Genomic DNA, 25,387 nt, shown 5'->3' on the forward strand with positions numbered 1-25,387 from the left:
TTGTGTTTTTCAAACCGGATATAAACACTGGGGAAATATTTCACAAAATCTCCAGTGTCTCCTACCAGTGAGCTAGCTCAGCATAACACAGCTTTACAGGATATGAATTTATAGCTTACTCCGAATGTCAGTTTAATTTTCCCCACATTTCTTTAAAAGTGAATCTGTCATTGCATCTTGGCAAACAGAAGCTCAGTTCATTATTATTGATCAGTGAAGCGTTACCAGCTGTTCACAAAGTAATCATCATGTTGCACAGACTTTGACAAATCCGTACTGTACACACTCTGCAAAACGTGTTTCAACTTCATTGGTCACCATTCATCAACTGTTGTAAGCAGCATCTTTTCAGCACAGAGGGGACAGATTGCCCCCAAACAAAAATAACTGATGTTGTCTTCTTCTTGCCCAATGTCCACTGGCTAAACTAGGCACAGAGGTGTAGCATGAAATTTGCTCTTAGATTTGCCTTGAACTTTGCTATTTTTCCATATACAGACCAGAAACACAAAAATGTGTCACCTCTCATGGTTGTTATAACATGATCATCTTCTGTAAACTTGTCAGGAGCTGTGAGTTCTGATAACTTAAATTAATAACTTGAACAAAGATTCATCTTTTTTGTGGCATGAATCTTTGTTTTATAACAGCAGACAACAGCAGAGCTCCTATGACGTTTATACAGTAACACTTGGAATAACATAATGCTGATTTAAGCGAGAACCTCCTGTCATTCTCTCAAGTTCCCCCAGCATCTAATGAATGTGCACTGTTCAGTGACCAGATCCAAAAGGCTGGAGGTTTTTCCCACAGTACAACCTGCGAGTTATGAAGTCAATTATTCATTTTCTCAAAAACTAATTCAGACTTTCAGCTTTACTGTTTTTTGTTCAGATCTTACTATCACTGCTTCACACCTCCTTTAGATGCGCAAAAACACAGAATACAATACGTTGTCTTTTTGCAGTAAATAAATTAGGTAAATGTGTTCTGAATGTTACGTTTGATTGTGAGAAACATAAAAACTAAGAACTACACTGGAGAGCTGCCAGTGTATCTTTGCCTGTAGTTATAGTGATCATTTTAATGCACTTTTTCCACCTTATATTTTTTTTCTGGGGGCACTTTAGGTAGCAGTCACAGACAGCGTAGACACGATAAATACCCTGATGTAATGTATTTAATAGTGTGGCAGGATTTATTGTCAACACAGGGTGATACTAATGAAAAATAGCTTGATCAACTTAAGGTTGTTCCACCTGCACACTAATGCATTCATTAATTCAAGATGAATACTTAGACATTTTGATACACAGTGGGCACACAACCGCCCACTCGTTGCCGCTGATGCTGCTTATAATATGCTGCTGAGGACGGTGTTCATGTCAATAATTGATAGTGGTCAAGTGTTTCAAACTGATGTAAATTAATCTGAATTATGTTCTTCCTTTGCTCTGCAGGGATGGGGAGTGAGACACATCACATTTGTAGACAATGCAAAGATCTCCTACTCCAACCCAGTTCGGCAGCCGCTCTATGAGTTTGAGGACTGTCTGGGAGGAGGGAAGTCCAAAGCAATGGCGGCTGTCGACCGACTCACCAAAATCTTTCCTGGTGTGGTGAGTACTCAAAGTCAAAATAATGATATCTTTATATCATTTCTTATGTGAGGATCAAATCATTGCTTCCTCTCTGGAAGTCTGAGATCAGATAATCTTGGAAACCAAAAACCTCATCAGTTTTTCTTAGTGAAGTCGACAAGCAGCTTTTCAAAACATCACTACTATGTGACTGCATCAACATCACTTACCTGAAAGTTGTTTATGCTAGCTTTATAATTGTATTCCTGTTTGGTTGGTCGTGTCTGAGATGTGATGGCAAAAACCATGCAGGAAATGAAGAGACTTGTTAGTTGCATATTAATGCTGCTGGCTTCATTACTTTGTTAATTAATGAATGGGTTCTCTGGGGAAGATATTTCGCTATATAACCAAATGATAAATCAGCCAAACACTCACAGCAGGGCTCTGTTTGGGTGTGAAAGAGTGCACCCATCTCTTATTAAGCCACTTGGAAACACATAGACCAAAATGCATATTCATGATGTGAATCATGCATGTTTCTTTCTGCAAGAAGGAGTAAGCAGTTTATGAAAGGATGATTCACTTTCCTTTTTTCTGTCCTCCTGTTTTCTGTTATGCAATGCTGGAATTAAAGATCACAAATGTTAAAATTCTATCATGTGTGTAGTCTGTGTCTTAAGGGACCTGAAAATGTTCCAGAATACAGTCTTTCACAAGAAAAAACTAAAATTGAGGAAAGTAATATAATCATAAAAATCAACTTAATCATCTGGTGAGCACTCTTATTTATCTTGGGACCCAGCTGGCGATCTCAGGTTGTGGATCTGTAATGAAATGGTTAAAGTCTATAAGTACATATATTCAGTTACAACTTTTAGGTACTGACCCTACACTTCCATTTTGTGCTTCTTTACACTTCTTCTTCACTACATTTACATTTACATGGACAGCTAAGTTACTTATTACTTTTAAGATTCAGGTTTGGGGCGACTTGGTTGCTCACGTGGTAGAGAATGTGCACGATGTACTGAGGCAAGTGGCTCAGGGTCAATCTGAATAAAGGCTAAAGGCACAAACAATGGTATACATAATATGATGCATTGTTATGGATTAAATTACCCAAATGAAGCAGTTAAAATTGGCTCCAACTTGGCCAAGAACCCCACCCCGTCCTCACTTGTGACCAACTGAGTCTTTCGAAGATGACCCTTTCATACCCAATCATGATACTATCACCTGTTAAAAATGAACCTGTTTACCTGTGAGGAGCATTCCACATCTTTCCCAGTCTTTTCTTGCCCCTGTCCTAACTTGTTTGAAACGTGTTGCTGGCGTCAAATTCAGAATAAGCAAATATTTACAAAAGTTGATGAGGTAAAACATTGAATATATTGTCTTTGATCTGTTTATGACAAAAACGATCAGCAAATGATCACACACTGTTTAAATTGTTTACACTTCGTCCCAAGTTTTTTTTTTTATCAGGTTTTATCATTGTTCTTCAGCTTTCATATATCACTTTTTAAAAGGGGCTCTGTGAAAATTCTGTGTTGTGCTGGACGCTGGATTTTAGTTTATGATAGCTGCCTCCATTTCTAAACTAACGTTATCTACTGTTGCTCTGTGTTAGCAGAGCAGAGAGAGACACTGAGATGAGGCATTCGAGAACGTGCATAAAGTCAAATCCTTCCCACTGTTGTGGAAAATCTGACCCGAGTCCTTCACAAAGAAATCCACAGTCCAGCGGTATTAAACAACTTAACCAAATAATCCACAGGCTTGTATAGGCAACCGAGAGTGAGACAAGGAAGGTCTCATTTTTAACGCCACATAACGCCAATAAAAAGTGATTCATTAATATAATTTATTACAAATTGTTACATAGGGCCCTTTTAAATGCATATTGAATGCCCTGTATCAGTAAAGTAGAGCACAGGCTGTGTTAGGAAATGTTTCCCCCTCTGGGCTTCGAGGCAGGAGACTTCCACTGTCTGACAGTGGCAGACTGGTGTCATTTACCTCGACGTCAGTTAGATTGATGCCTCATTTTAAAGTTATTGACCCTGCAAAGTTGCAATCACAGCTCAGTAATTGGTTGTTCCTGAAACAAGACACAATTGGCCGAGATTATAGTGTCAAAGACAAGAAGACCTGTGATGTCCCCTTTAAATGTGCACATACACACAAACGCACACAAATAATTGTCTTGTCACCATGTCATCAACTTGATATTCGAGTCTCTCTCTGTAACCCCTCTCATTTTCTGACTGTCTCTTCTTCTTCTGGGAATAAAAAGTAAAGAACCGAGGCTTAACAATTGATGGATGACCCTGTGCTGTCATGATGTGTGGTGGCTGTCTAGACACTTGTTTGTCTACCTCGTGTACTAGCTGCATCCATAGCTGCCCTGCTATTTTTATCAGTGTGGGTGTGCGCCCGCTTCTCTCTCTTTCATGCTTGTTTTCAAACAAACACAGGGGCATCAGGTGTCGGTGTGAAAGATAGAAAGAAGAATGAAGAGAGTGAGCAGAAATGCATCAATTGAACCGAGAGGAAGTGGTTCATATAAGGTCACAATGTTGAAAAGGTCATGAGCAGATTCCATATTTTGTCTGTGGACAAATACTGTCAGCTGACATTTACAGGATAGTTTGTAGTGTTAGCAACAACTTTTTTTTTTTTTGCTCTTGACATTGTGTCAACAGTCAGGTCAGAGCTGGTTGAAGATATCAACAGTGGCATTCTTGGATTGTCATGAAATGCTGTTTATCTTTTCAGGAGAGGATTTTTCCACAATCAGAATGATTTTCTTTAGTCTTTCCTAGCTGCAAGATTAACTTGTTTACAGTGGAAGTTGAAATATAATTATCTTCTATGCAGCCCGAAACCAGCCCCTGCTTGCTTAGCAACACTTACGTCAAAGTGAAATGTAAATTCAAGATGCCCTTGAGATGAGGAGAGCAAAGGAAGGAGATGTACTTATTCTGTAAAAGTGGCATTTCGTTTTGTTAAGATCTGACACCTCAGCCTTGCCCTTTATGTCCTTCTCTTGATTATGAAATTGCTCTTGACATTTCCATTTGTCTCTCTGACAAATCTGCAATCCCTGGAGATTTTCACAGTAATACAAGTTTGGCATTGGACAAAACTGTGGAATTGGAAGTGGTGATTCAAGGTTTCCTTTTTCATAATCTGCTTTCGACATATACAGGCGGTCCAAATCCACACTGGCCTCAGGTGAGCTGTGTCGATAACGTGATTGTACATCACACAAAAGAGCTGTTTGGTGATGGCGTCTGTTGTGCCCTCATTTATTTGTCTAGACTAGTATGTCCAAGACAAGAGTCAGTTCATGCACACACTGCATTAAATTCTTAGCAAAAGGTCGAAGTACCTTTCTCGAGACATATCAATCACAGCAATGCAGTGCTTAAAGTGTAACTCCACCATTTTTACACACTAAAGTATGTTTAGAGGTCTAGGGGAGGACTACTGCATATGTGAAAAAAGTAGTATAAAACCTTTTGTGGCTCCAGAGGAAGCTGGAGTATGTAATCTGATTAACTGCCACTAGTGATGTCACTCAGTGGCTAAGCAGCATTGTGGGTAATGTAGGCATCAGGTTTTGAAAAGGAGGAATAATGTGTGGAATAAAAAAAGGTGATATCTCTGGTTCTATTTAGATTTTTTAGTGGACTGCTTTTCAAAACCTGGTGCCTACATTACCCACAATGCAATTAAGCTGCTAAGTGACATCCTGGAGGAAATTAAGCAATTGCAAAATTAAAACCAAAAAAAAAAAAAAAAACCTAATTTAGCATAGAGAATAAAATTTAATATGATCTGGACATTTGACTGCACATCTGGGCTCAGTTTGTCAGCAGTGCCTCTTGTCTCTGTCTCTTCCTGCAGAATGCGGAGGGTTACAATATGAGCATCCCCATGCCCGGTCACCCAGTGAATTTCTCTCAGGCCACTCTCTCCCAGGCCCAGAGGGATGTCGAGCAGCTGGAGAAGCTCATTTCAGAACATGATGTCGTCTTCTTACTAATGGACACGCGGGAGAGCCGCTGGCTGCCTACAGTGATAGCTGCCAGCAAGAGGAAGGTAGGAAGGAACAGTGCAGATTGTACAACGAACAGCCACACCGTCACTGAGCAGCATGTTTGGGGGTCACTGATGGGGCGGGATCATTACAACTGCATTTTCATTTCCTATGTAAACATCAATCCAATGAAAACTCTGCATGTCTGTGTGGAGATTTGAGCCTCTTTTAGTGCATTGTTTTAGTTTGCACATTTGCTCAGTGTCACCTCTCTTGTAAAAATGGGGACAGACTGGTCGCCCAAAGTGACGGCCTCTCTCATTAAAGGTTTTTTTAAGCTGAGGGAAACAGCTGTTAATCACTCTGATAAACCTACTGTCCAGCACAAACCTACCTGAAGTCAAACATGTAGCACCTGAAGATGTTTTCTTAGAAGTTGGAAGAGACCAAAAAAAGCTAAAAAAATGAGTACTTAAATTCACTATTGAATTTACACTCACCAGGTGTTGTACACATAGTGCAAATGATTGTTAATGTTGTATGGTTTAAACAAAAGAGCTTTATAAGGCAGTTGTTATGACCCCTTGTGGTAAAAAAGAAAGTGGTTGATGCAGCTGTTGTTGGAAAAAGATCATAATCTGAATTTGATTTATTTTATTTTAACCACACATTTGTATGTTTTGGTCATATTGCATTTCATATGACCAAGGCCAATAAAAATTATTTGTAGTTCTAAACAAAACTTGTCCTTGTTTGATCTGTAATAGTTGGTCACAAATATAGACAGAAGAAAATGTTTTCTGCACATTATTCAGAGGATTTTGATGGCAGGTTGATTGAAGGAATCAAGACTGAGGCTTTAAACACATCACTTTGCTCTAAGTGGACGTGGAGTCACAGTGCATCACTCTGACAGGAGACATTTATGTCTTTAAATCATCGTTCTGAAAGCTGGAACATGAAATTGGGACTGTTTGACATCTCTTCCAGGAAATTGAAATTGCTTAAAAACATTTTCTGTTTCTGTCAAATTTTCTGTTTACCAGTTGGAATTACATTTGTTGCCAGGCGACGATCGATAATTGAACACTGTGTCAGGAACTTGTGAGGCCTCCAGTGCTATCGCTGATGAAACTCTTATGTTGCTATATTAGCAGCAGTTAAGTGTTTCTTGGGCTGCTGATTAGGTTTTCTTCATGGTCTGCTCAGCTGAGCGCTTATTTGTCCATTTGTGCTGTGGGGCCGTTTCAGGCTTCACCGCAAATTGGCTTCACAATTTATTTCCATTGCTTCTACGAAAGTCTAGATGCTTTCAACATTGTAAAGTGCCTATTAATGCTTCATGTCATTACTCTCTGAAATGATTCAACACGTTGGGTTTAAACAAGCCATTTAGTTAATTTGATTTGGTTGGAATGTGCTGGGCTTTGTAAAAACCTTTTATCACCATGATTTATGAACTTTTGTCTTTCACACTCCAGCTTGTGGTGAATGCCGCTCTCGGCTTTGACACATTTGTGGTGATGCGGCATGGCCTGAAGAAACCCCCCGTCAGTCAGAGTGTTTGTGCGGGACCAGACTCCTCTCCTTCCTGCTCTTCTGCCTCCTCTTCGTCTTCCACGCCGGCCGGCTCTGCGCCCTCCGTCCCAGGATCTTCTCTGTTCTCCAACATCCCAGGGCACAAGCTGGGCTGCTACTTCTGCAATGATGTTGTGGCACCAGGAGATGTGAGAGGAAACACACACAGACAACAAGCATACAATCAACTAATCAACTCCCATAATGCACTGGGGAAAAAAACAAATGCAAAAAGTCACTTTAATAACTTTAGAAGGTGATGATGTCAAAGTACTGATGCAGGTCTGCTGATGCAATTATTTTGAATTGTCCTCCTGAGCGCTGTGATATGCTGCAAAAACTGTAGCATTTTGAATTCCTGTGTTTAGTAATGATATAAAAAGAAGGGGAGACACTGAGACTTGACAACCTCTCCAGTTGTGAGAAACACATTACTCTCGCCAACCATATTCTGCCTTTGCCCATTTTTTTGAAGCCCTGACACTCTCTCTTTCTCCTTTTGGTCTTTTCTCCCTCATGACATTTTGATATGAGTAATTTATGTAAGAAATTTATCAGCTTTTGAAGGCCACAGGCAGTTGTTAGAAGCTGTGCCATTCAGCTCTGGCTTCTCCTACAAAAGTGGCATATGGTGCCAGCCCGCTGTCACAGATAATAGTAATATCAACATTTGAATTAAAGTCTGAAACTCTCTCACTAAATGTTAGAGCAATTTAGCTAACTAGATAAACCTAAGCCACTTTGGTTCAGACAATCAACCTAAAGGAACAGTTCACCCAAAAAATGAAAATCCACCCTCATGCCGATGGAAAGTCGGGTGAAGTTTCGAAGTCCACAAAACATTTCTGGAGCTTCGTAGCAAAACAGCATTGCAGCATTCTCCTAAACAACTGAAGGAGATGGGGACTTGCTTTAAAAGGTAAAAACCAACCACAAAAAATCCAACCATAAAATGGCTACAAACAGCTCGTCTGGTGTAATCCGAGTATCCGGAGCCCTGAGATTCAAAGTTGCTGAAACCCTGTTTTGCTGTTAATCTCCGGATATGATTTGTGAACAATGAAACTTCACTTGACTTTCCATCTGCATGCAGGGTGAGTAGATAATGACTGTATTTAATTTTTTGGGTGAACTTGCTGGAAGCTGGGAAAAAGAAAATATTAATATTTTCTGCCTTTCTAAACTTCTCTTCTCCACTTCTTTCCTTATTGCAGAAAAAACTCTTTAGGTTTCGTGGACTGAACTAATAGGCCAGTTGTTTATGTTTTTGTGTGTGTTTGTATGTGTGTGTGTGTGTGTGTGTGTGTGTATATACAGTCAACCAGGGATCGGACTCTGGATCAGCAGTGTACAGTCAGCAGACCCGGCCTGGCCATGATTGCAGGAGCCCTGGCTGTTGAGATGATGGTGTCCATTCTGCAGCACAGTGAAGGGTGAGTGGACACAGCGGGCTTAAAAAAGTTATATAAGCCAATTTTTATTATTACTAGAAATATAAGTGGTACTGTTAGTGTTATGGCAACACATTCAAAGTATGGAGTCTTGAGCACAGAATTACTGTATGTGCTTGATATGGAAGGTTACAACGGGAAACCGCAGACCGTTTAAAGAAATGCTGTCTTGTGTCTCACAGCACTGTAAGTGTAAGGATACAAAAACATAATTTATCATGCCCTTTTTGCTTGCATGCAAATGGAGCACTTCAAAGAAGGTTCTCCGATTAAATAACTTTGCTGACAGTTCAATTGTTCAATTTAATATTATACACAAAATGTACTCATTCAATTCTGTGCAGTCAGGAAAACATGAAAACAGTAATGATCCTTCAAGGTGAGCCTCAGCCCAGTTTATCCTGTTGTTGTTGTTAAGAACGACCTTTTGCCCTGATGTTCTGTTGCTGACAGCGGCAGATGCTCCTGCCTCTGACCTGTCTGCCTGGATGCTCCCTGACAGCTACTAGAGTCTACTTGTGACCCCTGCAAACACTTTAAAGCCCTGTTTCCACCAAGCAGTCTGGTAGTTATTTTTTCAGTTCCATTATCAAAAGTTGTGGATGGTACCAAAAGAACCGCTCTATGCCATCGTGTTTCTTCGGTAGCCATCTGTTGATCTACCAAGCAGACTGATCCAATACTCAAAGGTCAGGTCAAAACACTGCAGACCACTGATTGGTTAGTCGGAACAACCAGAGCCATCTCATCTGATTTCCCCCCAAAAAAAAATTTCAGCAGTAATTTGTTTTGCTGCCTGCAGCCTATTCACAAGCAAAGCTTTTTCCTGTGCTGTAATAAACAACCAAACATGAGAGAGAGACCAGCAGAAAAGATACAGTGAATGCAATGTAAAACCAGCATGAGGGTTTTGCAAGGTCAGACACTCACCTTGCTTAGTGAGCAGCCCGGATCACCAGTATCACCATGTAGTCCTCTCATCAGAGCTTCATGCTGGCACTATTACAGATTTTGACTTTGAGGTTCGGCTTTACATGTTTATTTTTGCTCTTTGGTGGAGCAGCACTGCAGCTGAGGTCTTACTGCACTGCAGGTAGTACAGTATGCTTAATTTGGTTGTTGCACAGCTCCCCGAATTTACTTGAGCCCAGAAGCTTGTGTTCACTGTGGAAGCTTTGTTGCAGTTTATAATCCGTCTCTGCTTTAAAAGCTCCAACACTGCGATTCAGTCCGCTCTCAAGTTCACTTGGCAATCTGCTCCAGCTCCATATTTTCAGAGTCTTAAAAGTGTTTTTTTTTTTCTTTTTTCAACACTGATGGGGATGTTTTCATCTCTATTAAGTGTGTGTTTATTTGCACTGGTCTTTGTGTAGATGATATTGTGTGTGCCTGTTCTGGTGAAAGTCATGACTAAGTGGCCGCTTTCTGGGCCTGATAAGACAGCCATTTTCTCTTAGAGTGTTTTTTTTTAGATGTTATAAGCTGTTACAGAACTGCACTGCCTATCCTGGATGAAAAGCTTAAATAGGAAAGAAGAGAAGGAGAGTTTTCATGGACTCTCTGTACCTCTTCAGTTGTGTAACTGCGTGTCCTTCCTTACAACAAGATCTCCTCTCTTGTATCTGCCTCTCTGTGTCCTTGTTTTTCATTTCATAGCTGTTTATTCCCTCCATCTTTCCATCACCTTTAAAGCCCTTATACCAGCATTTATATGAGCAGCCATGGTCAACGCTAACAAAGGGATTGATTTTGCAGCAGTTTGACTGACATTTCTTACCATGCAGAACCACTTTGAGCTCAGTTTGATACTTTATGTTCTCAATATTGTTATTCAGAGGGAGTCAGATCTTTTAAACCTGGCTAGATTTACTGGTAAGCAGCAGCTCGCAGATGGAAAATGTAAACCTTTTGAGACATCATAGTTATATATAGTAAAACAAATCAGCATGCATTAGGTTTATTTTCTGCTTAATTCTGACATAAGATGGATAGTATTTGGGATGGTTTGGTTTTCAAAAAGGCGATCTTTGCATGGCAGGAAAATGTTGCATAAGTTGTGATTTTATCATCTAGAAATGGCAAATGGGGAAGAAAGTGTCAAGTGAAGTATATAATGTTCTTCTCCTTTTCTTCCTCCATCCTCAGAGGCTATGCAGTGGCCAGCAGCAGTGATGACAGAATGAACGAACCTCCCACTTCTCTGGGTCTTGTACCACATCAGGTCAGACATACTGACGCACAGTAAAACACTCACAGACTCAGTTACTATTCACATATTCACCTACACTTACCTGCCCCCTCCAATATTTGCCTGTCTTAGCTGTCACTCTATATCTAAGTGTAATTGTAAGCCTGAAATTCTGACACGGCCTCTTTCTTACCTTTCTCCTATATTTCTACTGATGGGGTTGCTATAGAAATAAAAACAATTTCCTCAGGATAAAACTTTTGAATCTCTAGAGCCAGTCACAATGTCTGTTTGCAATAACTTCCTGGTAGACAACACCGGCAGCACGCATTAGCTTACTTGAAATGTAATTGTCTTTTTTAAACATCTTATTCATCTAAAATGCATGTTTGATGCTTTATCATCGCATTAATAACTGTAAGTTAAGTAACTGCTAAGTAACTGTTGTTGTTAGCATGTTGTTAGTGTTTGTGCGTGTGTCTTACTGTTTCATTTACAAATTTTACAAAAAATACAGTAAATTGCAGTAACTTTAACAAATAATGAGAAAGTCATCATAAGAAGTAAAATACATGTTACCACAGGTATAAATTTGTATATATAGCTATAAAATTATGTCAGTATCTCATGATTTCATGCCTTTCAAAAAACAAATTTAAAAGCTGATTTTTTTTTAACAAGCTACAACATTAGCATCTCTGATGTGCTCCAGAGGCACGGTGTGGAAAATGCTGTGGCTTGTTGCTTTTTTAATAATTGAGACGGAGTGTACATCCTGAGACTGTACGGACCCTCAATGACATATACATGTACTTGTATGGGGTAACAAGTGGTGACAAGGTACATATTACAAGCTCATGAAGTATTCAGCCAGATCTCACTGAAGGAGTCTGTAGTGTTGTTTATGTGTTACACTCTGGCCTTGGTGACATGTCATGCATCAGCTATTTGAACGCGCTGCATTTCACCAAGACTACAACTTTGATAAGGTCAGTGAACAGCCATAGTCAAGTCTAGAAGAGAGATGATTGCTCTGATGAGGTTCTCAGCATTCGGCACACATTCTGCAATTGTTTTGTAGCAGTGGTGGCATGGGGTCATTTTTGGTGTTCTTCCATCGCTGTTGGTCTTAGTCTGGTTCTAGTTGTGCAGCACTAATTTTGTTTATACTTAGTTATGTGATCATGATGAATGATCAGATAATGACAAATGTTTTGATCATAACATGAAATTTTCCATTTTATCAAGCTGTGGACATAATGTTCTTACTGTGGTGGTCCACCACTCCTGAATCAATGGAGAGGAAACAGTGGGCAGATAAAGAATGGGTTGTGTTTGAGTTATATTATGAAAGTTTGTATTACTTAGTTATCATGTATACTGAACAGACAAATACACCTGTGTCTTTCTGTTTATTCAATGTACATAATTGAGTTATATTATAAAAGTTTGTATTACGTAGTTATTATACACACTTAATAAACAGACAGATACACCTGTGTCTTTGTTTATTCAGTGTACATAATAACTAAGTAATAAAAACTTTCATAATATAACTCAAACACAACCCATTCTTTATCTGCCCACTGTTTTCTCTACACTGATTCAGGAGTGGTGGACCACCACAGTAAGAACATTACTTAAATACTACCTTACTTAAAATGGTGGTTTGTTTGTTGGCAAATCAGTTCTATGGTACATTTGAAGCTGTACTTTTCAAATATGTTGTCTACCTCATTTGAAAATTTTCAATTTCAATTTTACAGTATAACAGTTGTTTTTAATTAATTTACGATGCACATGGGTTTTTATTTTGGTAATTTTAATGGTCAGTCAATGTGTTTAAATGAAATATCAGACACAAAAATGACTTCTTAATGGAGGAACTCAATGTCACATAGAACCATTTCAATTAAAAAAAGAGGTTTTTGCATTGTCTGACCAAAAATATGAATCACATTAACTGTGAGAGGAAGACATTCTATGATATGCAAGCTTAGTCTGCAGATATGCACGTCATTGTGTATTATCCATTGGACTGAATCTTATCCTAATTAGAATGCTGGAAAGTATGAATGGGCCGAGGATAAAGCCCTGTGGCTCACCATTAAAGCCTAAATCTGAAGTGCTGTTGATGTGGAGAACAAGTTAATTCAGTCTCATAGGTGGAGGTCAAGTTAAGACAATAATAAGCTGGAAGCAGTGGGTCACGCAGCTCTCTAATGAGGAAACTCAGAGCTTAATATATAAACATTATATATAGTCATTATCAGTGAGTTGGCTCATGCTTCCCAAACAGCTGTAGAGAAGAAAGGGAAGTTCATTTGTGTGCGTAACCTCTGCTTATCTGGACATGGGCCTTTGTGCAGCCATTTTTTTTTTTTTATCATCCTCCCTTCCCATAATTTTTGTCTTTAACTCTATTTATGAGTAGTTTTTTAGAATAATGTGGGCCACACACAGTTCTATGGAGCTGCTACTGTTTGTTTTGGTTTTTAAACGTCCTTTCCAGTAAGTAAAGATTACACATTTCTGAGAGTCAGCGGACTTCTTTCACTAATTTGTTAGTTGATTTGCTTGAAAAAAATAATCCGTCAAAAATTGCAGAATGAGTGAGGTCAGTGATGTGGTCATACTCACTAACCTTCCCAATTTTCCTGGGAGAATCCCATTTTTCATTACCCTCTCCCTCCTGGGGTCACAGTTCTCCTGTTTTTTCCCGATTTATGGGAAATTTTCAAACCTTTTTCAGCTTTTGTTTTTTACAACCTGTTTCTGGCACGGTACAGCATGTAGTCTACTGTTCTGTTTTGCCTTGTCCTCCTCAGTGAGTAAGAGAGGGACAGAGAAATGGGGAGGGGAAGGACATACTCTGGCAAATTTAAGACGTCCTCGAAAGAATAATTCCTGTCTGTTTCAGTAGCTTTTCAAGCAAATGGGCATGAATTTGGAAAATCTGATTTTTGGTGATTTTTAACTCACCATTGAGAGGCTGAAAAAACATGGGGCAGTGGCATGCACACACTCTCTAAGGAGCAGGAGAAAAAATGAATGAATGAGTGAATGAAAACGGATGTATTTTAGTTGATGCCAGAGACTCACTCAAGTTCACGCCAAGTATTTAACTTAAAATTGCTGTTGCAGTGTACTTACTATGTGGTTATTTTCAGTCTTTAAAAGTCATCAGAATGCAGGAAACAAAGTATCTGAAACTCCACTTAAGTTTTGAAATCCTCCCTATTTTCAAGAATGTGTGAGGATTTATGGGAAATTTTCAAACCTTTTTAATCTTTTATTTTTTACAACCTGTTTCTGGCATGGTACAGCGTGTAGTCTACTGTGCTGTTTTGCCTCGTCCACCTCAGTGAGTGAGAGAGGGACAGAGAAATGGGGAGGGGAAGGACATACTCTCTATCTGAAACTCCACTTAAGTTTTGAAATCCTCCCTATTTTCAAGGTCTCAAGGTTGGCAAGTACGAATGTGGCTCCCATTTCCTATTGTTTAATTTAAAGCACAGACACAGACAACAATGTTGTTAGTTGACCAAGACCTGAAGGGAAGCCATATTGAAAACAATGGTAAATGGAACAACTTTGAAAAGAGCCTATATTTAAATGAATATTTGCTTTGTCGTATACAAAACCTTTTCAAACCATAATAAGCATAATTAAAATGATAATGATGTACTCTGGACTGTGGGGGTCAGCAAATAGTCGAAGACTAGACGAGCTGCAGCTCTCCAAGCTGTGCCCTTTTACTTACTGACCGCTGTCACACTCAAGTGTCTCAGCACCTCCATTTGCATCATCATCAGTATTCATCACCCTGAGAATCTGAATTTTTGTCATTTGCTTGACACTTCTGCTGCTCATGGCATTTCAACTAAATGAATACGGAGAAAAATGGCATGCAAATGGGTTGTGGTTTGTGTGTGTGTATGTGTGTGTTCGTGTAGAGAGAGTGGGTGAAGGTGAGGGAACCACAGGAAGAGAAAAATGCTGGCTAAATAATATGCATGAGGGTGCAAATACAGTTGATTGGTGCAGAGCTGCAAGCGATCTTGTCTGTGGTGCCACAGTGACAACGTGTGGTGTTTTGCAGAAACTACAGGATAAGTTATTTATTCACAAGTGACACTTGACTCAACATTTTTGAGCGTTGTAACGCTTTTCTTTTATAAATGTATAATTTTTACCACCATCAGCTTTTCTTAAAATCTTTTGTATAGTCTTGACACTTAGCTCCATAAATAAAACTCACACATCAGTGTTTTCCCTGACCAGCTCTAAAATCCACAGAAATGCTTTGTGCTTGTTTATGGGTAAATTTGTGTGTCTAAGCCAACTACAGTAATCTATATTAAGGGGCAATAGAAATAGTTTGTTGGTTAAAATTAAGAGCTAATTAAACATGTCCCTAACACAAGTCAAATCAATTATACTTACAATGTATAGCCCAATATCACAAAGCAAAAATGTACTTCAGAGGGCTTTACAATCTGTACTGTGTATGATGCCCGCTAACTGTAGATACTTTGGTTTGGATAAGGAAATTTCCTCCAAAAAACCCTGAGAGAAATGGAAGAAACCTGAGGAAGAGCCACAGAGGTGGACTTTCCCAGGACAGACAGACATGAAATAGACAAAGGTGCCTTTTTTGATACAAGGACGTATCATGAAATGTTAGAAAGGTTAGACTTGTACTTTGCTTTGTGGTCAGTAGGTCATAACCAAAAATTACCAAGGCTCTAAGCCCATTTATTAAAGGATTCTTTATATTTTTACAAAGCAGTGTGCATTGGTATTTTTTGGATATGACTTACTGACCACAAAGCAAATTACAAGTCTAACCTTTCTCTTTTCTTAGATGTCTTAGATGCAGTGCTTCAACTACTATTACTTATTTCCATGTGTTATCATACCGTGTAAAAAGAGAACCTACTTATTCACGATGCATAAATACCTAGAATCCTTTCCTCAATATAAAAGTTGTGCAGTTTGATGTTGAGCTCAAGTCCATCTCACTTTGCCCACGCTCACTCTTTGGTCTGACTCATCCTCTCACCTCTTCATTTGTTAATTCATCCACTGGACACATTCGCTCACATTCATGTTATATCTATTTCTGCAGCCATTTCTTTCAGTCCTTCTATACCCTTTATTGCTCTCTTTGTGTTTACTTAAACACAAAATTTTCACTGAAATGATCATCATACAGATGGGAAGATATAAAAGACGAGAAGAAATTAATATAATGAGCCTCGGGGGAAGGCTGTCATGCGGTACTGCACCACATTATACTTGTTTATCAGTCACACAGTGTGAGATGTACATCCAACCCTGGTAGCCTGAGGTTACCACACAGCCTGGGCTAGTGCACATTTGATTCCAATGTGGGGTTTCCACCCTTGTCCACTTGTTGTGCGTTACGCAGGTACTGGTCACAAATGTTCAATATATTTGTCAGTTTCACCACCAGATAATTATAGCGAAGAAGAAGTCCTTTCATGCTCTGGCCCTCGCACGTCACCAGGAAACATAATGGGTTGTGCTTTTAATAAAAAAACAGCAGGATGTGGGCCGCTGAAGTGTTGTTGGTGGGAGTGTGTGTGTATATGTGGGTAAAGGTATTTAGATGTAATTACAATAACCATAAATAGGAGTGTCGGCTTTCAGCAATGAGAGATGTGCTGAAAAAGCTTGCAGCCTCTCTGGCACCAGAGGGCGCTCTCAGCACGATTTTAAAAATGAAGAAAACAGAAATGGACACTGCCTCCTTTTCAAGCCCCAGATTCAATGTTTACTACTTCACAACTGTTATGTTTATGTTTGCTTCCTCTTCCCACTAATTGAATATTCTCTGCCCAGAAAGCACTTGTTTAACATTAAATCAACTCATTAGTTCTATATTTTTAGTAGTAACATGATATTTAGAACCACTATTACATTACCCCCGGCCTCTTTTTTATGTCTCTCTTTCCCTTCCCTCTCTTTGCCATCATTCATCTCACTCCTTACCCACACACCTACCAAACCTACCTGACCAGCATATCATACAAATGTGCAAACATACTCACACATATGTTAACCACATATAACCAAACTATTCTAGATAATTTCGACTCCTGGACTCCTAATATATCATCAAATATCATCGCTGATCACAGTCATTGTAATTGTGTATTGTCTATATATTTGCCCTCCATGTCTACGTTTATGTTTTTTTTTTCTTGTTGTCATTGTGTTGTTGTTGTTTCCATGGTGTTACACAAAATTATATAATTTTGGTTTGAAAGGCCCCTTTTTGAGTGCTGTTACGCTATTTTGCTCCCCTGTTTCACGTCAGTTTCTGATGTCTTGATTCCACAGATCCGAGGCTTTCTCTCGAGGTTCGACAACGTCCTGCCCGCCAGCCTGGCCTTTGACAAATGCACAGCCTGCTCACCCGTTGTAAGTAACACATGTTTCCGCTGAATATTTAAAAACATGTCACTCCAACTCCAGTTTACTAAGAAGACAGTGTTTGGATTGAAACGTAGAAGTAGATGGACAGGTTCTGATTTACATATCAGATTCTGTTACTATGTTACAGCATTGTTTTTAAACACAAATTGCAGACTTAACAGAAATCTGGGGATTCCCATCCCTCCCATGTCTACTTTTTCAAGGCAGTGTGTTGAAATGTTGTTCCTTGAGGAATACTGAAGACACACGCACACACACACACACACACAGAAAAGCTGGTAAAACCATCTGGTAGCAATCAGGCAGCAGTTGCTCATTGATGTCAGTGACTGTCGTATGAGTGGAGTTAGCTCCCACCACTGCAGTGTGTGTGTGTGCATGTAAAGACGGGTTGTTGAAGGGTCCACACATATCCCAAATCAGCCTGGTGGGGTGGGAGAGATTGCCTCCATGTCTTTTTACTGCATTGTCATTGGTCCACAGCCAACTGGCCAATCAATGCCCCAGGTGGCCCTGTGGTTAGCAGTGTCCAGCGATGTGATTGGTTGCATTGATGTAAGAGCAGGAGGGGTGAGGTGAGGCAGGGGGGCGACCACAACTTAGAGAGGGAGAAAGTTGGAAAAAAAAAAGTAGAAAAAGCAAGAGGTGGGAGGAGGGGGGGGGAGGGATAAAGAGAGGAAGTGCAGGGCTGAAGAAAGGGTGTTGTGATGAGTGGAGGGCTGGTTCACTCTCTCTTTCTCCCCTGATCTCAATGCAGTCTTTGTGTCTATAAAGAGGTCATAAAGCCCCAGATCTATCACTTTCATGAGAAGACAGAGCGAGAGAGACACACAGAGGGAGAAACCAAGAGGCTGAAGGGGGGGAGGAGAGGGAGGAGAGGGGGAGCTGGCTTGTACACTAAAAGTTTAAAGTTTTCTCCACCTACGCTGCTTCTGAAAAAAAAAAGTGTTGTTCCACCCCATCTAAAGGTGTCATGTTTCTGCCTGTGTGACGGATGAGATTATTCGGTCTACTCGGAGGGTTCACGAGGTTTCATAGGGATTGGGTGAAGCCTGTGTTGTTGGGAACAATGAGCGACATGGGTGAGGAAAGACGATCCTTTGCTGAGGCAGGGATAAAGGTTGTGTAGTGAAATTGGTGAATTATGTTTTGATTCTGTTAATCCCACCCACACACATATTGGCCCTCGCTTGTTTTGCATTCGCATATCTGCCTTTCGCTCTTTTCTACCAGCCCACTCCTGTTCCACCTCTCCCTCTTGTCCTCTCCTCTGTCTCACCTTCTCTCCCTTCCTGTTCTCCCTCCCCCCCACATCCTTCGTCCCTTTGTGTGTCCCCCTGTCCATCTATCAGTCCGCTCACTGTAATGTGTGTGTGTGTGTGTGTGTCTGTCTTTGTCTTCTGTGTTGTGTGAGTGTGTGAGCGAGTGCATGTCTGTCTGTGTGTATTCCTGCCGCAGTCAGCTGTGTGCTGCCAGGTCGCTATGGAAACAAAACAATTCAGCCCCTGTCTGGGCTGGAGCAGTTCCTGTAGAGTTGGGGCTTTTCACTGTGTGTGTGTGTGTGTGTGTGTGTGTGTGTGTGTGTGTGTGTGTGTGTGTGTGTGTGTGTGTGTGTGTGTGTGTGTGTGTGTGTGTGTGTGTGTGTGTGTGTGTGTGTGCGTGCGTGTGCGTGCGCGCGCATTTCCTAACTCTTTCTGGGGCTGCAAGCCAATAAAACTACACGCCAGAGAGTAAATCACAGCTGACGTGGCTTTGTCTTAAACTGTGCCAGACACCTCTTACTACAACTACTTGCACTAACACTACCAAATATGCTACCACTATTAATAGCAAAAACTTTTTTTTTTTTTTTTTTTTACTTTTGTAGTGCAAAGTGTTGAAAATACACTTAACTGCTCACTAACATGGCTCACGATTTTTTCTTTATTAAAGTTTTCCTCCCGTCTGAACCTTTTATAACTGGAGTTGTTTTATTACCTTATATTGAATTGTCCTCATTGTCACACATTGTAAAGAAAAAAAAACAGGAACCAAGTTTTATGGATGAGAAAACCCTCAGCAAAGATTAAAATCCCGCCAATGATTTGTGATTTTGTTACAGAATACACCGCGTTAACTTGGAGCCTATTATGACGATCATAAATGGTTTAAAAGCCCAGGCAGAATGAAAATGCTTCACTTAAACACCCCAATGAGAATAAACAGGCCTAAACCAAACAACATGGCATTCGTTGCAGAGGGGTTGTTTAAACATTTAACATTTTTTGATACATTTTCAAAATAAAAATTGTCCCATGTAAATGATACAACCAAGATATTTTTTAAGGCTGCATTCTCACATTAATTAAGATTGCGTAGTTATGTACTTTCTCCACTTGGCAAAGATGGCGGCTTCTAAGGTGAACTGGTCTACTGCGGAGAGTTTGTCTTTAATACAAACTTAATATAGGTGATGATAGATATCCATCTTGAGCTGATCAAACACAGGCCAGAAGAGATAAAATATCCGATGACTGGACATCACTTTTGCGTATGTCACACAGCTATTCCGCATGTAAACACTGGACCTCATTAATCCCATCCCATGTAAACGGTTGACCTGAAATCTTCAATGGGAATGATTTCAATTGCGATGAACGTCAACATAGCTACCAAAAATTCCAAACTTTTCTCGGTTTAAGCTTCCCAAATGTGAGGATTTGCTGCTTTTCTCTATGTTAGATAATTGTGAATTTGACATTTTTTGGTTTTTGACTATTAGTTGGACAAAACAACTATTTGAGAGAGAGCTCACTTTGTGCTGTGGTAAACACTTTCTGACATTTTACAGATTAACAATTATTGGATTAATTTATAACTAATTGATAATATAAATAATCTCTATAGCAGCCCCAAGTCTTTCAAAATCTTGTAATCTTCCAGGCAAAGTTGCATCACAAAGGTGCAAGGCTATCAGGAAATGGTGTGGAAAAGATGAGCAACGCCTACACACTAACACTAATTTTGCAATCGTACTTGGACCTTCATCAAGTCAGACTGTGGGACCTGATAAAGATCCAAGTGGAGTCAAATCTTTCAGGCTAAACCAAGTGCCAACTGATCATGAGTTTTTGTATCAATTTTGTTGATATTTCCTTCAGGAATCATTCCATCTTTGAAAAGCACTGATGATTCTGTTCTGTATTATACACAACTGCCTACATACAGCTTGAATTATCACCTGTAATGCTCTTTACATTTATACCGGCAATTATTTTCACACTTGTCGCAATTTCTGCAAACTCATTCAAGAAAATAAACTAGAATGGCACTCAGTAGAGTGCATACCTCCACCAAGGCCCTATAGTCCCCTCTAATTCAATCAAGTCTAATCCAATATCAAACTTGATAGCCCTGAATTTGCACTGTAAATTTTAAACCACCCATAACTGCTTAAAATATAATTAAGCTCACAGGATCTGCATCAAATTGAAGTCACTCGTAGATACCAGCCGTCTAAATACGCCTGAATTTCTTTAATAGAGATCCATGTACTCTTCCCTGAGAAATCAATGAAAATGTTCAAAGTGAACAAAACAAAAGAAAATGCCCTATCTTGCAAAGCTAATGGGGACTATTCTGGACCAAGATCCATCCAAGTTTCATGGAAATCTGTTCAGTAATTTTCTGTAATCCTGATGACAAACCAACCAGCAAACGGAAACTGGTGAAAACATAACTTTCTCGGCGGAGGTAATTTTTCGTTTTTACGTATACAGTAGACACGTGTGTGTGTGCGCGTGTGTGTTGTTCAGAAACCACGGTGTGTTAATTACACATACTTAACGGGCTTTACTTCCTGTGTGTCGTGTACTGATTCTTGGAAATACCATAATGCCTGAGTGTTTACTTATTGAGTCAGTATGGAATTTGTGCATTTTAAGGGGAAGTCGAAGCCACTGAATCACCAGGAAGTGTTTACTCATAACGCTGGTGTCACATCATGGCAAAACCACTGACCGAGAGTCTCGAAGCATTTCATTCATAGCTCTGCATCAGTCCTAAGAAATGTGTTGTATTCTGCTACCAGTAATACTACTACCAATAATACTACTTCTGTTACTGCTGGGACAGTTAGAAGAACTTGGTTCCTTAATAATTTATACATTTGAGAAATACTTAGTTTAATTCTATGTTGCTGTCAGTGCAACGTGTCTACATTATATAGTTTGAATAGTAGTGCGGTGGTCCCTGTGAGCCACCAGGACCACCCAATGTATGGATGTTAGGACACACACAAACACACACACACGCACAGCTACCTGTTGATATCCACAAATGGATATTGGTATGAATTCACAAACAACTTCAAAAACAAGACATCGTCACTGTCAAATACAGCCTGAACGTAGAGATTTATGTGGCTCTATAAAAAGGATGCTTTCGGATAAGTGCACATGTGTGTGAATACATACTGCATGTGTACAGCACACCATCTAATCCAGATGTTGATGTCTCTGTGTTTATAGCTTGGCTTAATTGGTGCAATCCATCAACAGCATGCAATAACTACTGAATCCCAACACTGTAAAATCTTGTAAAGCTTCAGGTGTCTTCCGTTCTTTGTGTCCACAGATGTTCTTCATATTTTTTATTTATTTATTTATTTATTTTTTACAGCCTGAAACTTTGGTCACGGTCCTGTATGTCTGCTGTTGATATGGACAAGAAAATGGTATAAACAGGGCTCCAGACTGACTCTTTACACTGGTTGCCTCAATTTTAATTTAATTTCCCAACACATTATGTATAAGTTTTTATACACACACGCAACAAGAAAATTGCAATTACCTCAATTGTTAAATAAAAAATAGAAAAGTGCTGATGTTTAATGAGCTTAGCAAACTCAAAAAAATAAATCAAAGTCAAAAGTTTAAATTTAGTGCTAAGACTACAGTGTTTCCCCCCCGTCTTACTGAGATACTGGCTATATGTAGTGTGTGTTAGAAAATGTCCGACATGCCCGGGCAGGCGAAAATCCATCGCACGGGATCTCTACAAAGTAGCTAGTCCGACAGTGTGACGTCACTTTGGTCATGCAAACTCTCACGACTCTCACAGATGCATCTAGCATAAATCAAGCTAAAGTGTGTTTGGTGTGTCTAACTGTGTGTCTGTACGTGTTGCTTGGAGTGACTTCACTGAGGTTATCACGAGATTATCAAAGTTATCATGTTGCTTTCTGTGTCATGAGCAGCTATATTTCAACAAAGTGGGTTTTGGCCGTTGGCGTCTCGTGTAACAGATATCACGGATGGAAGTGGAGAATCAAAGAAATAAAAGAGAAGGAAGGAAAGAAAAGAGAGGTTGAAAAGATGAACGGGGGACATGCCAGTGTGTATTGTGTGCAGTGTGTCTGGCTCAGAGACTAGACGCCAGGTCAGTCTGCGAACACACACACACACACACACACGTACACACATGCGCAGGCATTGATTCAACAGTGTGTTGATGTCTGAGCCAGAGGTAACTTTACACCTGCAGAGGAGGGTCTGTGGGCGTCCATAAAAGGTTCGGCCAAGCCTAGGAAGGTAGTCAAGAGGGCAGAGGGTGTGTGTGTATGTGTGTGTCTGTGTCTGTGTCTGTGTATGTGAGTGTGTGTGTGTGTTTTGGAAAGGAGGTGTAGGCATTTGAAGTCTGTACTCGTAGGAGATCAAGGTAAATGTTACAGCGCAATTGCAGAGGTGCTGAGTGATGGTGATGCACAGGTTGTGCCTTTGAATCAGAGCAACAAAGGTGCATTTTTATTTCATACCATAAAAATATTGTTATTAACTGCCTCCTCAAAATGTTTTTGATTTAAGTGGACACCCCTTCACAAGTCCTGATGCATTAGCATGACTCATCCCTCCACTAAAAGCATGTAATGTTTAGTGAAGAAAAACAGTCTGGTGTTTAAACTTTCAGGTTATCAGGAAAACTTCTCAAGGAAATCATTTTTGATCAATCAAACGTCGTCCATTTTGCTTGCTGTAGAGCAAATGTATATTATGTATTGGTCGGCCTCTCTGTATCACATACAAAGGACCTCCATGAACACAGCTACTTTTTTCACTCTCTCTCTCTCTGTGGGTTCAAAAGCGTCAGAAAAGAGACTGTTATGCAGGTTACACACTGGTTTTAATAAGAAAGTTTAAAACAGACTCCAGAATAACCCGGACTGTACATCGAAATGCTACTTATAAGAAAAACATCTCCAAATAGATGATTAGATAATAAATAAATAATATTTCAGGTGGAGTGCGGAAGATCAAATTTAAAGAATCTCACAGAAGAGAAGCTGCTGTAGTCTGGTGGTACGGCAGCTGATAGGCAAAACATTTCCTGTTAAATAACCTATAATATTTTTTTCTTCATGTTGTCTCTTTGTCCAGGTCCTGGACCACTATGAGAGGGAGGGTTTCAACTTCCTGTCCAAAGTTTTCAATTCTTCCCACTCCTTCCTGGAGGACCTGACAGGACTGACACTGTTGCACCAGGAGACACAGGCCGCAGAGGTAATTTGCACTCATGCACCAACAGGTACAGACACACACAAAACTGCTGCGCTAGTAGACACAGATCACTGTCAACACGTATGTGGGTGAAAACATAATGTCACACTGAATGTTTGCACAACACTTTTTGGTTGAGTATTAGACTGGTGTTTGATTTTTCTATCAGCGGCGGGAGAAAATCGTATTTATGATTATCTAAACTTTATATATTTGATGGTCAGGTTTTTTTTTTGTGTTTTGGGGAAAGCTGGACCTTGTGCATAGGGAAGGGAATAGGGAAGCCGAGGCATCCAGTGGGGTAGATTGCAGGCACCCAAAGATGTATAGGGCCTGTGCCCACTACCTGCAAACGACAGGAAAGCAGTCTTGTGGGTTGCAAATGAGGTGACCAGAAGGTTGTATGTGCCGGCCGTAGCAGCAAACCTGCTTGTTAACAGACTGTCAAGCTAAAGAAGCAGGCTTGTGGGTATGGTTTGTTCTTTTGAATCAGCTGACATATATCGGGACACCTGAACAAAACACCAGTTTTGTGCTCTTGGAAGAAAAAACTCACAGACTGTGTTTTGAGATGTCATGTCAATCATGTCAGTTTGACAATCTTGGATGCTCTCCTCAATGGCGAAGAGCTACTGACCTTGACTGGGAATATTGTTTTGTGAGAGAAGAAACACTTTGAGCAACTTCTAAACCTGACCGACATGTACTTGGTGAGGGTGACTGAGGACTCAGGAAAGCCTTGCCCATCATTTTGGCAGAGGACACTAATAAACATAAAAAGCACTGCAGAAGCGAGGCACGAGGGATGGATGAATTTTGCCCTGAGGTGCTGGGGGTTCTGGATATTTTTGAATGTCATGAGTTGTCAGTTCCCATTTTAAAAACGGAGCAGAGAGTGTGCTCCAGTTATTGGAATATCACACTTCTGTGCCTTCCTGGGAAATCTTCATGTTGGAAATGAGGTTGCAGCTGTATGTGGAGCCTCAGATTCAGCAGGAGTGATGCAGTTTCAGTCCTGGTTGTTAAACAATAGACAAGCTCTTTACTCTTGCAAGGATCCTAAAGGGGTCAGCAAGGTGGTGCCTCGTCTCCGATTCTGGACGGCTGAGGAATTAAGTTTTCACTTTGGTCATGTCAGGATTGCATCTCTGCCTATTGCAGATGACGTAGGATGTAAGGATGGTGTGATACCAAGTAGCTGAGTCCACCTCCAAGTCTCAGACAAATGTATTCAGAAAATGGTGGAAAAACCAGAAACCCTGAGCAAGTTGCTTCTTCATTTGTAGCGAAAATATATGTAATATATTTTACATTAGCCAACATGTGGCAGCTTTTTGCCGGTATCATGTGTAGTTGTACAGAAGAGGAATATATCAGTGGCCAAAATGACGTATCAGTAGCAAATATGCCAAATAAATACATTCATTAACAGCGTATTAAACAACCTGATATTGTGTGACCTATAAAATGTTGCCAAGACAACTTAAATATAAACTTAAAGCAGCTTTTTTCCTCTCACCAATGGACATGAGATTCAAAAGCTG

General features: G+C 40.0%; 1 protein-coding gene across 1 annotated transcript in view; it reads left to right on the forward strand.

Annotated features, from left to right (window-relative positions):
* Nucleotides 1-25,387, forward strand: part of atg7 (ATG7 autophagy related 7 homolog (S. cerevisiae)) — a 69,458-nt gene that overhangs the window by 12,866 nt on the left and 31,205 nt on the right. The window contains exons 12-18 of the mRNA XM_073467759.1: nucleotides 1,461-1,619; nucleotides 5,496-5,690; nucleotides 7,110-7,355; nucleotides 8,524-8,639; nucleotides 10,803-10,878; nucleotides 17,215-17,295; nucleotides 23,724-23,846. Coding sequence (XP_073323860.1) covers nucleotides 1,461-1,619; nucleotides 5,496-5,690; nucleotides 7,110-7,355; nucleotides 8,524-8,639; nucleotides 10,803-10,878; nucleotides 17,215-17,295; nucleotides 23,724-23,846 — 996 coding nt within the window. The remainder of the gene's footprint in view (nucleotides 1-1,460; nucleotides 1,620-5,495; nucleotides 5,691-7,109; nucleotides 7,356-8,523; nucleotides 8,640-10,802; nucleotides 10,879-17,214; nucleotides 17,296-23,723; nucleotides 23,847-25,387) is intronic.

The sequence above is a fragment of the Pagrus major genome, chromosome 6 (assembly GCF_040436345.1).
Source record: "Pagrus major chromosome 6, Pma_NU_1.0".
In the NCBI taxonomy this organism is placed as follows: Eukaryota; Metazoa; Chordata; class Actinopteri; order Spariformes; family Sparidae; genus Pagrus; species Pagrus major.